This window comes from Arabidopsis lyrata, assembly GCF_000004255.2.
Source record: "Arabidopsis lyrata subsp. lyrata unplaced genomic scaffold ARALYscaffold_3, whole genome shotgun sequence".
Classification (NCBI taxonomy): Eukaryota; Viridiplantae; Streptophyta; class Magnoliopsida; order Brassicales; family Brassicaceae; genus Arabidopsis; species Arabidopsis lyrata.
In genome coordinates, this window is record NW_003302553.1 from 7,662,558 (window position 1) to 7,678,146 (window position 15,589).

Genomic DNA, 15,589 nt, shown 5'->3' on the forward strand with positions numbered 1-15,589 from the left:
AGATTAGAGAGATGATGGGTGGTTGATATTTTAGTGTTCCCATCCACGAACAAGAGGCGCGTGCTTCTCACCGCCCAAAACGTAGGCGTGTAGACGCAAGTGCCATCAGAATTACTCTTGCAGTTTATTTCCAAGTTCATGTGAAAAATGAGATTCATTCACAATTCACAATTCACAATTCACAATTCACAATTCACAAATCACAAATGGGCCAAATGTTTAGAAGATATGAAAAAATAAAGTAACTTTAATCAATGTCAACAATTTGGTTTAATTATTATTCTCCACGACAACGATCAAAAGATGAAATTAAAATCACTCTCAATGAATCAAAATGAACCGGCCCTTTATTCCCATCATTTAACACCTAAACGTCCATCTAAATACCAACCCCTTCACTCAAGCTGAAAACTCAAACAGCATTGTGTGCTGGTACTTCTCACCAGCTTTAACCACAACAGACGGGAAATTCGACTGGTTAATCGCGTTCGGGAATCCCTGTGTCTCAAGGCACACACCCGCATGTTTCCCGTAAACCGCATTCCCTTTCCCAACCACTCCATTCACATAGTTCCCGGTATAAAACTGCATTCCCGGCACATTGGTCCACAAGTTCAGTACCCTTGAGCTAGCACCATTGCTGAGCTTCGCGGCGTGTTTCAGCCCGTCCTTCTCTTGATCAGGACAGTCCAACACGTAGTTGTGATCATATCCAATACCAACCTCTCCAATAGACTCGCCTATCCGTTTCTCCTCAGTGAAATCGAAAGGCGTCCCCTTTACCGGCAATATCTCCCCTGTAGGAACTGTGTATTCGTCAACCGGCGTGATATGAGACCCCCAAATCTGAATCTTATGGTCCAGAATGTTTCCTGAGTCATGACCCGCCAAGTTCCAATATGTATGCTGAGCTAAGCTGATGGGAGTGTCTTTGTTCTCTGGAACAGCTTCCATGTCAAGTCTCATCGTCGTGGCTGACGTGAGAGTGTATGTCGCCGTGACAGAAACCGCACCAGGGTAACCTGTGGAGGGGACCGTAAACATTATATTAGCTACTAGTCGAATCGTATGGATAATAAAAAGAAACTAAAAGAAAGAAGATATATGCCAGGACCTTCTTCCCCATCAGCACTGTGATATTTGAAAGTAATAAAAGGTTTTTCACCGTCTTTCTTGTGCCCTGCAACTTCCCATATCTTCTTATCAAAACCCTTGTTACCACCTGTACAGATAGAGTAACATTTTATGGTCCAAATCCTATTAAGTTCATGGAAACCTATATAAAGTATACAGAGAAGAGAATTGTTATACATACCGTGGAGACTATTGGGAGGCTTGTTGATAGGCAAAGTGTAGTTGACACCATTGAGACTAAATTTTCCCTCTTTGATCCGATTTGCCACACGACCAACTATGCACCCAAAGTATGGTGCAAGCCCTTTCTGTAACAATCATATAAATGTATATAAATTCACACACAAATTCATTGCCATTGTTACAAAGTCCATATTATTTTGATTGTTCATCACAAATTCATTCAACAAGATACATGACCATATATAGTTCTTAACAAAATTATTCAGATACTATTCATAGGATCTGTTGTTGCTAATAACAGAATCTATCCACCATAAGTGTTTGAATTTTGAGATCAAACACATCCAGAGACCAGAGGCAGTGATAAGTGTTTTTGATCAGATCGGATTGAATCTATGTCGAGATCAATCCAAAGAATAGGTGAATTCGAGAGAAATTACCACATATGGATCCACCGAGTCGAATCCGAGAACTACATCAGCCAATTTCCCTTCAAATAAGAAAAACAAACTCGACAATCAGAGGATTAGGATTTGGAGACAAAACAGAGATCATCACAGGAAGGAGGAAGAAGAGAACTAACCGTTCTTGTCGGGAACAGACAAGGAGGTGATGGTGGTGCCGTAGTTTGAGATCTTGACCTGCATGGTGCCATTGTTAAGCTCGAAGATCTGTGGAGTGTTCTTGCTCTGATCCGCCATTAGAAGATTAAATGAAAAGTTTTAAGATTAGAAGCCAAGTGATTTGGATTGAGAAACAAAACAAAGGGGAAGTGATCAGATTTGGTTAAAAGAATTACAAAACCAAAATCGTAAATCACTCGTAACTGATCAGTGTTGACGTCATCTACATCCCAAACTACTTATCCTGTTCTTTTTTTTCGTTATTTACCACTTTAGAGCATTTCTCAACTTATTTTTCTTTTTAAAATCAATTTACAATCCAAAAGTTACCAACTAAAATCCGAAACTATAGAGAGAAAGAACAAATATAGAATTTGGATATAATTTTCTAATTATCAACGATATTGATAAAGTTATATACAGTAAGTTTTAAGAACCAAAATTATTTTTTGATTAGTAAGTTATCAAATCAAAAAATTGATAAGTTGGATTATATGCTTTTTTGACAAGAAGAGGAAGGAAAAAGATATTATCAGTTAAAAAAGGAAAAGAAAAAAAATACTCTATACACTATCGTAATTCGTAACAGAGTATTCGCGTGAATTTAGATGTTGCTCTCTACCCTTTTTCAGGTATCCTATGAAAAAAAACAATAGAACCTAGAAAAGCTAACTTTGTAATTTATTTTCTTCTCGTAAACTTCGATTTGCTCTCAACCATCCAGTGCCAGCATTTGTGAGGCCCTATACGAAAAATAAAATGAGGTTCAATATATTTATAAGTTTTAAGGCTAAAATTTTCTTTTGATCTATTTTTAGTAAATTATACAAAAATAATGATATTTTGAATATTATTACATTCAAATTTAATTGTTTGGGCCCTATTTTATTTATTTTTTTTCGAAAAAAACTTTACTTTATACCAAATATTTTCATTTTCTAGACTTTTTATCAAAAAAAAAACCTTTAAAAAAAAAAATTGTGGTGCCCCAAGCCACTGCTTGGGTAGCCTGTCCTGGCCGGCCCTCACCATCCAACATGTACCAGTTTTTACCCAAATGTTACAAAAAAAAATGTTTCGATAAAAGATTTTGATTATTCCCGTAACTAGATAAATAAAAATATCAAAGCTCTCTGAGACATGGAAAGAAATAGTGTAACAGATGGCAAAGAGGACTTTAGCTTAAAGAAGCACAATCATTTCAAAAAGCAAATCATTTGTCACTTTCTTCTACTTCTTCACCTATCATCCCCAAAAACACTTTCCTTTTTCTCTCATTAAGAACTCCCCCTTTCCGACGTCGTTTTAGCTAATTTAGTGACACAACCCCTTTGAGACCAGCCATTACAGAGATGCAAGATCCTCATGTGCCATCTTCTCCCACCATCTCCTCCGTCTCTTCCTCCGATCTTGATACCGAGGTCAGTTCCTACAATCTTAAACTTAGTAGAGCATCTAATTAATCTGCCTAAGCATATAGATTGAGATTCATTTCTTCTTGTGTTTTCCAAGCTACCCATAAAGTATCAACCTTTAATTAGAAAACTAGTTTAAAGTTCCAAAGGTTATGTTGCCCAGAAACATATACTTGTTAGTTTTAATTTGTTTGTTTATTGGTGATGTGAGGATTTAGTCTACAGGATCGTTCTTCCATGACAGAAGCATCACACTGGGAACGCTTATGGGATTTAGTTTCACTGCAACTATGCCGATGCCATTTAGAGCTTCTTCGCACCGCCACGGCCACGTGTCACCCTCCGTCGCAGTCTCACGAGCTTCCAGCTCCAATGCAAGACGCCACCACCAGAGGAAGCGTCCTCCTTTAAATTCGGCTGAGCCTCATCAGCGGCATCGCCGTCGCAAGTGGTGGCGCTTTTGCCGAGATGACGATGACGACGCCGGAATCCACCGTGCCACCGGAGATTCAAAGCGGTCATCGCTCGGGGAATATCTAGAGGTGGAACGGAGGTTTGGAGATGAAGCCGTTTACAACTCCGCCGAAGCAGAGTTAGAGGGTGCGGTGGTGGCGCGGTACCAAGATCAGCAGCCGGTGATGGGGGAGCGGGCATTGTTCTCTGACGGAAGGGTTCTTCCTCCGGCTTCAGTTGAAGCTGTTACCGGAGAAGGTACGCCGGTGGCCTCGGCTCTTTGTAGATTCCCGGTTTCTTTAACCGGTATATGCAGTGGTGGCGGAGGATAATTACGTCGGTTCATGTGTGTGTGTGTTTTGTTTTAGTTCTTCTTTGTATTTAGACTTAAAATTGAATCATTGTTTGTGGAAAATATAACATGATGATGTAGTCATTGTCAAAATAATTTATTTGATAAATAATTTATTTGATAAATAATGATTGATAAAGAGAATTATGAAGGATTACATGGTAATAGTACATGCACAGCTTTTGGTGAAAAATAAAGGGAAAAAATCCGAAAAATACTTCATCTATTTTTTACTTGGATGTTTAATACCTAACTTTTTTTTTTGTTAGAAGAAAAATACCTTCTTTAATTATAATTGGTCGAAATTGATATGTTGATATGTTGATATGTTGATAGGAACCGGATTGATATGTTGATAGGAACCGGATTGATATGTTGAAGAATGATGAAGGGACATGGGTGTCAAATGGACCAGAATTGGAGAACTTAGCGACTGCGTACTTTAAGAGGCTCTATTCTTTGGATGATGTGAACCAAATAGTAGAGAAGCTTCCTCCCACAGGCTTTGTACGTTTAACACATGACGACAAGTTGACGTTGAGCAAACCGTTCACGCCAATGGATGTAGAGAGCGCGATACGGAGTATGGGGAAGTATAAAGCGCCGGGACCAGACGGGTTTCAACCGGTTTTCTATCATCACTGTTGGGATGTGGTTGGCGAGTCAGTGGTAAAATTTGTCTTGGAATTTTTTGGGACAGGTTTGTTGCCGCAAGAAACGAATGACGCGATTGTGGTGCTTATAGCAAAAGTTATGAAGCCGGAGAAAATAACTCAATTCAGGCCTATTAGTCTCTGTAACGTTTTGTTCAAAACGATTACTAAGACCATGGTAGGTAGGCTGAAAGGGGTTATGACGAAGTTGATTGGTCCAACTCAGTCCAGTTTCATTCCAGGGAGGTTAAGTACGGATAATATAGTGATTGTCCAGGAAGCAGTGCACTCTATGTGAAGAAAAAAAGGTTTGAAGGGATGGATGTTGTTGAAGCTTGATTTGGAGAAAGCCTACGATCGAATAAGGTGGGATTTCTTAGAGGATACCTTAACTACAGCAGGTCTCTCGGACGTTTGGGTGAATTGGATAATGCAGTGTGTTTCGGGGCCGTCGATGAGTTTGTTATGGAATGGAGAAAAAAGAGAGGCTTTTAAACCACTGAGAGGATTACGCCAAGGAGATCTGTTGTCACCGTATTTGTTTGTGTTGTGTATGGAAAGATTATGTCACTTGATTGAAGGTGCCATTGAGGAGAAGAAATGGAAGCCGATTAGTTTATCGAGAGGAGGGCCTAAGCTATCTCATATTTGCTTCGCGGATGACTTAATCTTATTTGCAGAAGCTTCTGTGACTCAAATTCGGGTGATAAGAGGAGTTTTGGAGAGGTTTTGTAAGGCGTCGGGACAAAAGGTGAGTCTTGAAAAATCAAAAAATTTCTTCTCTCAAAATGTGTCCAGAGAGTTGGGGAAGTATTTGGGCATGCCAATCCTTCAGAAAAGAATAAATAAAGACACTTTTGGAGCCGTTCTGGAGAGAGTCTCGTCAAAACTCTCAGGTTGGAAGGGGTGTATGTTAAGTTTTGCGGGCCGTATCACATTGACTAAGTCGGTTTTATCTTCAATCCCGGTTCATACGATGAGTACAATTCAGCTGCCAATGAATACTCTCCGAAAACTGGATAGAATGTCAAGGGATTTTGTGTGGGGAAGCAGTCCCGAGAGGAGAAAACAGCACCTAGTGGCATGGAAACAAGTGTGTCGGCCAAGAGGAGAAGGAGGATTGGGTATCCGACGAGCTTGTGAGATGAATAAAGCATTGGTAGCCAAAGTGGGGTGGCGTTTGATGCATGATAAGGGCAGTCTTTGGGCTAAGGTGGTGCGAAGCAAGTATAAAATTGGTGAATTACAAGATCCTTCTTGGTTGCGGGTTAGGAGTACTTGGTCCTCTACCTGGAGAAGTGTGAGTATGGGATTGCGGGAAGTTGTTTTAAAAGGACACAGTTGGGTTCTTGGAGATGGAAGGAAAATAAGATTTTGGAAAGATAATTGGTTGTGGGGAAGACCAATGGTGGATATGTTAACTGGTAACCTCCCAGAATAACATATGAATTTATCGGCTCGGGATCTTTGGGTCGATGGAAGCGGCTGGGATTTGTCGAGAATTACACCGTTTGTTACGGAGGAGCGCCGGTTGGAGTTGGTAGCAATAGTATTGGATAATGTAACCGGCGCGAAGGATAGGTTGTCTTGGAGTGAAAATTCGGATGGACAGTTCACTGTGAAATCCGCATATGAACTCTTGACGAGAGATCATTCAGCACGACAACATATGGAGGGTTTTTATAAGAATGTGTGGCGAGTGGTTGCTCCGGAAAGAGTTAGGGTGTTCTTGTGGTTAGTTGGGAATCAGGCGCTTATGACAAATGCGGAGAGGCAGAGACGACATTTGTGTGATACTAACATATGTCAAGTATGTAAATGAGGAGTGGAAACTATACTACATATACTTCGCGATTGTCCGGCTATGGCCGGAATTTGGGTTCGTTTGCTGCCCACGAGAAGGAGACAAAACTTTTTTGCTACATCCTTACTCGAATGGATTCATGGGAATTTAGGACAGCAAGGTGAAATGTTGGATGGTGATGGTCCGTGGGCAACTCTCTTTTCACTAGCGGCTTGGTGGGGGTGGAAATGGAGATGCGGTAATGTTTTTGGTGAGAACCGGGTTTGGAAGGTCAGAGTGAGATTCCTTAGAGAGTTGGCGAAAGAAGTCCGAGAAGCCAATGATGTGAGTGGAGAGCGTTTAGGGCCAGTGGTACGGGTGGAGAGGTTGATAAGGTGGAAGGCTCCTCAAGAAGGTTGGGTAAAACTTAATACGGATGGTGCTTCTCGTGGAAATCCAGGGCTGGCCACGACGGGTGGTGTATTGAGAGATTGTCAAGGAAATTGGTGTAGAGGGTTCACCTTGAATATATGCCGCTGTTCAGCACCCTTAGCGGAACTTTGGGGGGGTGTACTATGGGCTTTATATTGCTTGGGAACAGAGGATTACTCGGTTGGAGGTGGAAGTAGATTTGGAGTTGGTGGTAGGCTTTCTAACGACAGGGATTGGGGAGGCTCATCCGCTGTCCTTCCTGGTGCGTTTGTGCCATGGCTTTCTCGTAAAGGACTGGATTGTCCGTATTTCGCATGTGTATAGGGAAGCTAATCGCCTTGCGGATGGATTAGCTAACTATGCATTTTCGTTGCATTTGGGTTTTCATGCTTTAAATTTGGTTCCGGCGGAGGTTGCTCCAATTTTGCGGGAAGACGTTGATGGACCTTTTCATTCACGTTTAGTCCCTTTGTAGTTTCTTTTTGTTTTCTGAATAATACTCCGGGAGATTTCTCCCGGTGACTCACCAAAAAAAAAAAAATTATAATTGGTCGAAAAATACCTTATTTTTAAATTGTTGGTAGATTCAAACCTCTGATTTAACGGTCGTTAACGGACGTAACGATATCAGTAAACGAAGTTAAATTATAACAGAAAAATAGCCGAAAAATATCCAATCTAATTATTTTTGGAATTTTAATACCCCAACTTTTTGGTTAGAAGAAAAATACCTCATGTAAAATATCTTTGTCTAAAAATACTTCATTTTAAATTATTAGTGGATTCAAGTATGCGACTTAACAATCGTTAACAATATTACAGAAACATTTAACGACGTTAAATATTAACCTTGTGTATATAAATAGATATATACAATTTATTTTCAAAATTTTACAAATATATTGGTGTGATCAAAACTCAATATTACTTCGTTAATACGATCAAAACTCAATCTTTCTCGAACCATTTCTTTCATCTCTCCACTTTTACCTAAATTCTTCTCCACTTCCGCAACTATGCTACTCCACGACCACAAAAATGACAAATCTATCGTCGTCGTCATCTTTGTCACAATCTCTCATTTGTTAGTTGCAGAATCGTTACACTCCATCATCAAAATCACTATCACAAAAACCCTTCTAACTCCAACGATGCCTTTAGGAATGAAAAATGATGTATTTAAATTTGTAGGAGTGAAGCAAATGATGTATTTAAATTTGTATGTCATTCATTAAAGAAAATAGGAGATCAAAAGAAGTTCTATGTGGGTTAAAAATTATACGTGTTACCATTAGATCAAGTAGTATATTTGTAAAAGTTTGTATAAATATTGTATATACTAACAATTCAAAAATGAGGTATTTTTAGACAAAAAAATATTTAAATGAGGTATTTTTCTTCCAACCAAAAAGTTTGGGTATTAAAAATAAAAAAAATAAATAGATGAAGCATTTTTGGGCTATTTGTTTTGTTATAATATAACGTCGTTTACTGATACCGTAACGTCCGTTAACGACCGTTAAATCAGAGGTTTGAATTTACCAATAATATAAAGATAAAGTATTTTTCGACCAATTAGGCAATTATAATTAAAGAAGATATTTTTCTTCCAACAAAAAAAAGTTAGGTATTAAACGTTCAAATTAAAAATATAGGGTATTTTTCGGGTCTTTTCCCGAAAAATAAATGAGATAAGTTGGAAGTTAGTACGTTTGATTAATCACAACTCGCAAATAAAAACTATAACTGGAACACATCCTCTATAACTCTTTTTTCACTTGAGTTTTATTTGAAATGCTAAATTTTGTTCTATCATCTTGAGTATTTGCTTCAAATTATTTCAACCATACATCTTTATACGTCAGTCTTTGGACAGTAATTTGACCAAATCAGATTTTGAGGCAAACACTATGATTTTGGCCAAGAGTGTACCACATTCCTAATATCATACTAACATATTACTAGAAACTATTTATATTAACCACAAATCACCCTCATAACATAACTACGAAGCAAAATTATCGAACAAGTGAGTGGACACACACATAAGAAACCGAAATTACGGAAAAATGTTTGTTATGACTTATGTGTATCTATATTTTATAGCAATTCAATTAACAAAAAAAAAAAAACGTCAAAACAAGAAAATTAGTTTTTTTTTTCTTTCTGTGACAACGTGAATAATTAAAAATTGTTGACAAAACAAAAATTTAAAATAAACCCTCGAGTGATGTTAAAAAAAAAAAAAAGGAAAAAGATAAAAAGCTGAAGCAACGCAACACACAAAACAAAAATCTTTGGCGTCCTTCTCCTTCCTTAGGGTCTCTCTCTCTTATCTTAAGCAGCAGCAGCAGCAGCAAAAAAACGTCATCGATGGCGTCTCAAGCTGCGAATCTATGGGTTCTTCTAGGTTTAGGTCTCGCTGGGATTCTTATGCTTACCAAGAAGCTGAAGAAGACCGTCCGTGAAGATTTCGGCGCTTTTATCGATAAACTCTTGCTTCTTCCTCCTCCGCAACCTGCTCCTCCCAAAGCTCCTCATCCTCTCACCGGCCTAACCTTTGCCGTTTCCGACGTGTGAGTCTCCGTTGACTTGTTTCCCCCTTTCTTCTCCGGCTCCCCTATATGTTTATGATTTTAAAATTGGGGATTTTAGGTAGGATAGTCAAACTTTTGTTTGACAAAGATTGGAATCTCCGTTGACTCCGTTCTTAATCTTCTCCGGCGCATTATATCTCTGCTCGTGAGCTTTCGAGAGTACGGTTGATTGATTTTGACTGGAAATTTTGTCTGTTGTAGATTCAAATGTGTGTGTGTGTGTGTGTCTGCTAGTTCTGTCAAACACATTTCAAATCGATACTAGCTGATTTTATATGAACTTTCAAACTGCTCTTTTCATTGGAAGACTCTATGGTTGAATCTTTGGAGATAGTGTTTGTATGTTTTGGATTCATCACCAAGTTTGGATGAAAATCATGTTTAGAGAGTGTTTGACCTCGACTTATATCCATGGAGTCTACTTAAAACAGTCTCAACATGTTGATTGACTAGGAAATATTTATCTAATATTTGTGTATATCTCATTCTCTTCTATGATCATTTTTGAAGTTCTTGAAAAGCCAAATTTACTCTTTCTTAATTTCACATTTGTTTTCCAGGTTCGATATTACAGGGTATGTGACTGGCTTTGGTCATCCAGACTGGGTCAGGACGCATGAAGCTGCTTCTTCAACATGTCCTGTGGTTTCAACTCTCGTTGAAGGTGGAGCCACTTGTGTTGGAAAAACTGTAGTTGATGAACTTGCGTTTAGGTTTGTCTCTGCTTTCGATTATTAATGTTAAATTGTTTCCTGAATCAGGATTCAGATAATGTATTGTGATTCCAGTGTTGAAAATGTTATTTTATCAGGGTGTGTAAGTATATTAATCCCTTTGTTTTGCGGTTTTCATTTTCTTCAGTATCAGTGGAGAAAACAAGCATTACAATTCACCTACAAATCCTGCAGCTCCTGCTCGTATTCCTGGTGGCGCTTGCAGTGGAGCTGCTGTAGCCGTAGCAACCAATGCTGTGGATTTTGCTTTAGGTGAGTTCAGTAGATACTTTTTTCCTTGTTTTAGAAACAAAACATTGCATAAACTTTCAAAACAGGTTCAATAGTTTTCTTCCTTTAGGAAATTTCTGAAACGATTCTACACTTGTTTAATATATACATGCTATATTCATCAAAACTTCCACCATATTGCAGTTTCAAACAAGATGTTGCTGTCACTATTATTTAGGTCACTTTTGCATGCATACTGCTGTCACCATAAACGTGATAGTGAAGGCTTAGAAGGGGATGTAAGAATCACTAAACCAAAACACACTCTCCTATAAACTTTGAGTTACAGTAGAAATGAGATAAATCCCAAAAGAGAACCAAACCCCAACTTTTCTTTATACGCATTATCAAACAGGTCGAGTTGAACTTATTTGACATCTAATAGAATTGCTTGATTTAGACTCTTATGGCTATATGGTAAGATAGTTCCATGCGGATTTACATGCTAGCCTGTCATTGGCTCCTCCTATCAATATCTTAAATCTCAACTGTTTACTGGTTGGTTCGGTTTCAATTGTTTTCAGAATATAGTTTTGACTACTTGCATCATTGCAGGCATCGACACAGTTGGTGGGGTCAGAGTGCCTGCTGGATACTGTGGCGTTCTTGGATTCAAATCTTCTTATGGGGCTATTTCAAACACCGGAATCATACCAGTATCTTCAAGTCTTGACTCTGTTGGTATGGATATATAAATCTTTGAATTATACTGTTTGTGGTGGAATGATTTGGATCTTATATAGGCTAGGTTTCAATTGTTGTATAATCACATTGCAAGATGCCTTCGTTCATATGACTAATTTATATTTAGCACCATTAAATGAACATTACGTTGATTCTGATCAATAGATATTGGCTTCAGGATGGTTTGCCCGCGATCCAAACACCCTACGTCGTGTTGGCCATGTACTCTTGCAACTTCCATTTGCCACTCAACGGAATCCAAGGCAAATCATATTAGCTGATGACTGTTTTCAGCTGTTACATATCCCTGTGGACCGGATTACCCAGGTGGTGATCAAATCAGCTGAAAAGCTTTTTGGAAGTATGCCCTTTGCTCTTCCTGAAGATCCTCCAGTCTCTGTTACATATTCTGATTATAACAGCATGACCCTTTGTTTTATATTTAGGACAATTGCTGAAGCATCAGAACTTGGAGAACTATCTTGAAACTAAAGTTCCTAGCTTGAAAGAGTTCGCTAGGACAAAAGCCATTGCTAACACGAAGGTCTCAACATCGAAACTACTGGCGAATGTGATGCAGCTACTTCAAAGGTGTACCTAAGTTTATTCACCTACAGATGATGAGAGAATGTTGGTTTTGAACTCTAAAACGATCTTGGCATTGTAGGCACGAATTTCTTCAAAATCATGGGGATTGGATCAACACAGTGAAGCCAGCCATTGATCCTGTGATTTCATCACAAGTGTGTGAGAACCCAGAACTAACCAATGAAGAGATTGAAAACCTGAATGCAATCAGAAACGAGACTCGAGTGGCTATTGGTTCACTTCTCAAGGTATTCCTGCTCTTCCATGACATGTCCACAACTTGAGCGAGTTAGTTTATATGTGTCTGGACTAATCTCTAATTGTTCCCAACTCTGTAAAATTATGCATCAAGGATGATGGCATTCTGGTTGTTCCAACAATGCCAGCTGTTCCTCCAAAACTTGGTAGCAAAGAGATATCCTCTGAAGACTATCAAAACCGAGCTTCAAGTCTGCTTAGCATTGCTAGCATTTCAGGATGTTGTCAGGTAAAATCTCTCTCTTTCACACTCTCACCTGACATGCTAGTGTAGATGATGTCAAAATGACCTTTTTCCCCTCACACATATCAAAAGCAACCCAGTCAGCATTAAGCAAACCCAATCCACACTGTATATTCTTACATTTACCGTACTGATGACAGGTGACTGTGCCACTTGGACATCATATGAAGTGCCCTGTTTCTGTTTCTTTCATAGGAAGACACGGTGGTGACCGCTTTTTACTAGATACGGTGCAGACAATGTATGCATCTTTGCAAGAGTACTCGAGCATTGTTGCCGATCCCAAATCTGCTAAAAAGACTATCAGCAAAGAAGAGTCAGCTGAGATTGCCAAAGAGAAGGTCAATTAATTCCCATTGCAGGTCTCATTTTCTTAATGGCATTATCATCCTTAATCTAATGTGTTTTTTTATCTGTGTCCCATGATTATGTAAATCAGGGTAACCAAGCATTCAAAGATAGACAATGGCAAAAAGCTATTGGTCTTTACTCAGAAGCTATAAAGCTAAGTGACAACAACGCTACCTATTACAGTAACAGAGCTGCTGCATATCTTGAAGTTGGAGGGTAATTGTTTCTCTGATCCTTAAAAACATTTTTAGTGAGCAATCTTTCCATGTGGCATTGCCCTGACAAATCACTTACATACAGCTTTCTTCAAGCCGAAGAAGACTGTACCAAAGCCATCACCCTTGACAAGAAGGTACCTTTCTACAAAACACAGAAGCAGGTTTCTTTTGTAATAACACTCTTTGCTTTTTGTTAGAACACTCAACACAAAGATCGTTTTTGTTTTTCAGAACGTCAAAGCCTATTTACGAAGAGGAACCGCAAGAGAAATGTTAGGCGATTGCAAGGGAGCCATAGAAGGTAAGCTTTTAAGGAAACAGAATGTGATTGGTTTTCCCCTTGTAAAATCTGGTAAAAAAACACTCAGAGATTTGTTTTTTCTTCTTCTTTTAAACTCTGCAGATTTCAGATACGCACTTGTGCTGGAACCAAACAACAAACGAGCGTCTCTATCAGCAGAGAGACTGAGAAAACAATTCTAGTGAGTAGTGAGCTTCTTTTGTCAGTGCCTCACCGATCATTGAGAAAACGTTTGTTCCTTAGAATTTCTCCAAGAGTATAGGCCAATTTTGTTTACACTTCTGTTTTGCGTCTGATATTTAGGCATTTTATCTAGAGATATACCTTTTGCAAGTCCCGCCGAGAATGGAAAATTATAATATCCAATGTTTATTTTAAACGTTCTCTAAAATTGGATATCGAAAAGTAAAGTAATCGTAAACACCGGATACCGGAATTCCCGGTCGACTTCTAGTCAATGTCAAATAAGGTCATGTCTTTAATTATCTCGTCTTTATCAATTTCTTCTCTCGCACGTTACCTCCTCCCCACAACTCAAAAAAAAAAAAAAAAAAAAAAGAGAAGCAAGAAACCAAAGCGACCTGCCCTAATCTTTAGCGATGATAGTTTAAACGGAACGAAACTTGACGAAGAAACTAAAGAGACACATTTGAATCATCTTCATAGGTGAGTCAATTCGATTAATTTTCTTACAGAAAGTTTGAGAGAGATTACAATGTTTCATAATGGGTTTGTCTTCACGTGTGTGTTGTTGCAGCGTTAAAAAATAAAAATATAAAATCGTAGAAAGTGAGAAAGAAAGAAGATAATCGGGGAGATTTAAAAAAGGAAATGACAACGGCGTGTCCGGCGAGGACAAGCTCACTAATGGACGATCTCTTGGGCCTCCTTAGAATCCGCATCAAACGTGGCGTCAATTTAGCCGTCCGTGACATCAGTAGCAGCGATCCTTACGTCGTCGTCAAAATGGGCAAACAGGTTTGTCTATTCACCAAAAAAATTACAATTTTCACAGCGTTCATTACATCAAAAACATTCTCAAATTATCATAAATTAAATTTTACAGAAATTGAAGACTCGTGTCATTAACAAAGATGTAAATCCAGAATGGAATGAAGATTTGACTCTCTCCGTCACAGACTCCAATCTTACCGTCCTCTTGGTATTTTTTACATAAACATACATGAATTTTCTTATCATATGATGCTGTGTATATTGATAAAAACTATAATGTTATATGTAGACGGTGTACGATCACGACATGTTTAGCAAAGACGATAAGATGGGTGATGCTGAGTTCGAGATAAAGCCGTATATTGAGGCTTTGAGGATGCAGCTTGATGGACTTCCTAGTGGAACCATTGTGACCACGGTTAAGCCAAGTCGTCGCAACTGTCTTGCCGAGGAGTCACGTGTCACATGGGTCGACGGCAAGCTCGTCCAGGATCTCGTTCTCAGATTGCGACATGTGGAATGCGGAGAGGTCGAGGCTCAACTTCAATGGATTGATCTCCCTGGCTCCAAGGGTCTATGAATCTTTTTTCTTTTTTTCTTATTCACCGTTACTTTGAGTTGTTTTCTTTCAAATTGAACTAAACCAAGTAACAGCATGGAAAAAAAAACAAGTATTTCAATCTTGAAGGATATAGCTAATGAACTATAAACGCGTATTAATCCATGGGAATATAAGGATTAAGAACATTGAGGGAAGTTTTGTTCCCATATGGTGATCGAGTCCAAGTCGAGTGAGTCATGGTGGGCATGTAAATGCGGTGTATTGTTGATGTGTATATTTGGGCTAGCTATGCCTTAAAGAAGGCTATTAACACGAACAACTAATACATACATCTTATTTATTTAATTATTGTTCCATATAGTTATGAATATTAGATTGTTTTAACACGCAAGTCAGGTAATGTTTATAGGTAAAAAGGGAAAAAAGAAAAGACCAGCGTAGTTGTTTCCTACCATTTACCATCGACATCGATAGGCCCTCTTATCAACCATTGACATTGGAGGTTTATGTGTACGTTACTGAAGCACAACTTACAAGATTCACCTCTAAATTAACGCTAATTATACAGTCTATAAAATAAAACACGTGAAAAGGGATGGTAGGTGAAGAGAATCCAGATGCACACTAATGAGTGAAGCACCATGGCCTTAAAACGACAAGACACGTGAGCCATAATTGTCCTTTACTATATGAGTGGCACCGTGACTTTACAATAATGTGGCAAATGACCGTGACACGAGTGAAGTAGTATATTTTTCTCTATTTAATAAAGTAAAAGATTCGACTGTAGTATGTAGTAT

General features: G+C 38.6%; 4 protein-coding genes across 6 annotated transcripts; 3 read left to right on the plus strand and 1 right to left on the minus strand.

Annotated features, from left to right (window-relative positions):
- Positions 1-216: 216 nt before the first annotated feature.
- On the minus strand, positions 217-2,199 carry LOC9321301 (aldose 1-epimerase). The gene is made up of 5 exons (XM_021033529.1): positions 1,901-2,199; positions 1,758-1,807; positions 1,316-1,442; positions 1,115-1,222; positions 217-1,022 (listed from the first exon to the last, which is right to left on the minus strand). Exons 1-5 carry the CDS (start codon positions 2,016-2,018, stop codon positions 400-402), a joined length of 1,026 nt encoding a protein of 341 aa, XP_020889188.1. The 5' UTR covers positions 2,019-2,199; the 3' UTR covers positions 217-399.
- An 829-nt stretch (positions 2,200-3,028) lies between these two features.
- LOC9321302 (uncharacterized protein At3g17950) lies at positions 3,029-4,273 on the plus strand. 3 transcript variants are annotated; one of them, XM_021033562.1, is made up of 2 exons: positions 3,029-3,361; positions 3,600-4,238. In XM_021033562.1, the coding sequence occupies exons 1-2, from the start codon at positions 3,306-3,308 to the stop codon at positions 4,138-4,140; spliced, it is 597 nt and encodes a 198-aa protein (XP_020889221.1). In that variant the 5' UTR covers positions 3,029-3,305; the 3' UTR covers positions 4,141-4,238. The 3 variants fall into 3 exon arrangements, with proteins under 3 accessions (XP_020889221.1, XP_002883098.1, XP_020889222.1); XM_002883052.2 differs by having other exon boundaries at positions 3,036-3,361; positions 3,574-4,273; XM_021033563.1 differs by having other exon boundaries at positions 3,277-3,361; positions 3,581-4,238.
- Positions 4,274-9,318: 5,045 nt separating this feature from the next.
- Positions 9,319-13,652, plus strand: LOC110230184 (outer envelope protein 64, chloroplastic). The gene is made up of 13 exons (XM_021032215.1): positions 9,319-9,604; positions 10,186-10,338; positions 10,487-10,611; positions 11,185-11,310; positions 11,492-11,674; positions 11,760-11,904; positions 11,981-12,149; positions 12,254-12,388; positions 12,544-12,744; positions 12,843-12,970; positions 13,055-13,106; positions 13,204-13,273; positions 13,376-13,652. Exons 1-13 carry the CDS (start codon positions 9,402-9,404, stop codon positions 13,453-13,455), a joined length of 1,770 nt encoding a protein of 589 aa, XP_020887874.1. The 5' UTR covers positions 9,319-9,401; the 3' UTR covers positions 13,456-13,652.
- Positions 13,653-13,731: 79 nt separating this feature from the next.
- LOC9319165 (protein C2-DOMAIN ABA-RELATED 4) lies at positions 13,732-15,129 on the plus strand. The gene is made up of 4 exons (XM_021032216.1): positions 13,732-13,939; positions 14,031-14,251; positions 14,340-14,435; positions 14,517-15,129. Exons 2-4 carry the CDS (start codon positions 14,105-14,107, stop codon positions 14,805-14,807), a joined length of 534 nt encoding a protein of 177 aa, XP_020887875.1. The 5' UTR covers positions 13,732-13,939; positions 14,031-14,104; the 3' UTR covers positions 14,808-15,129.
- Positions 15,130-15,589: the final 460 nt, after the last annotated feature.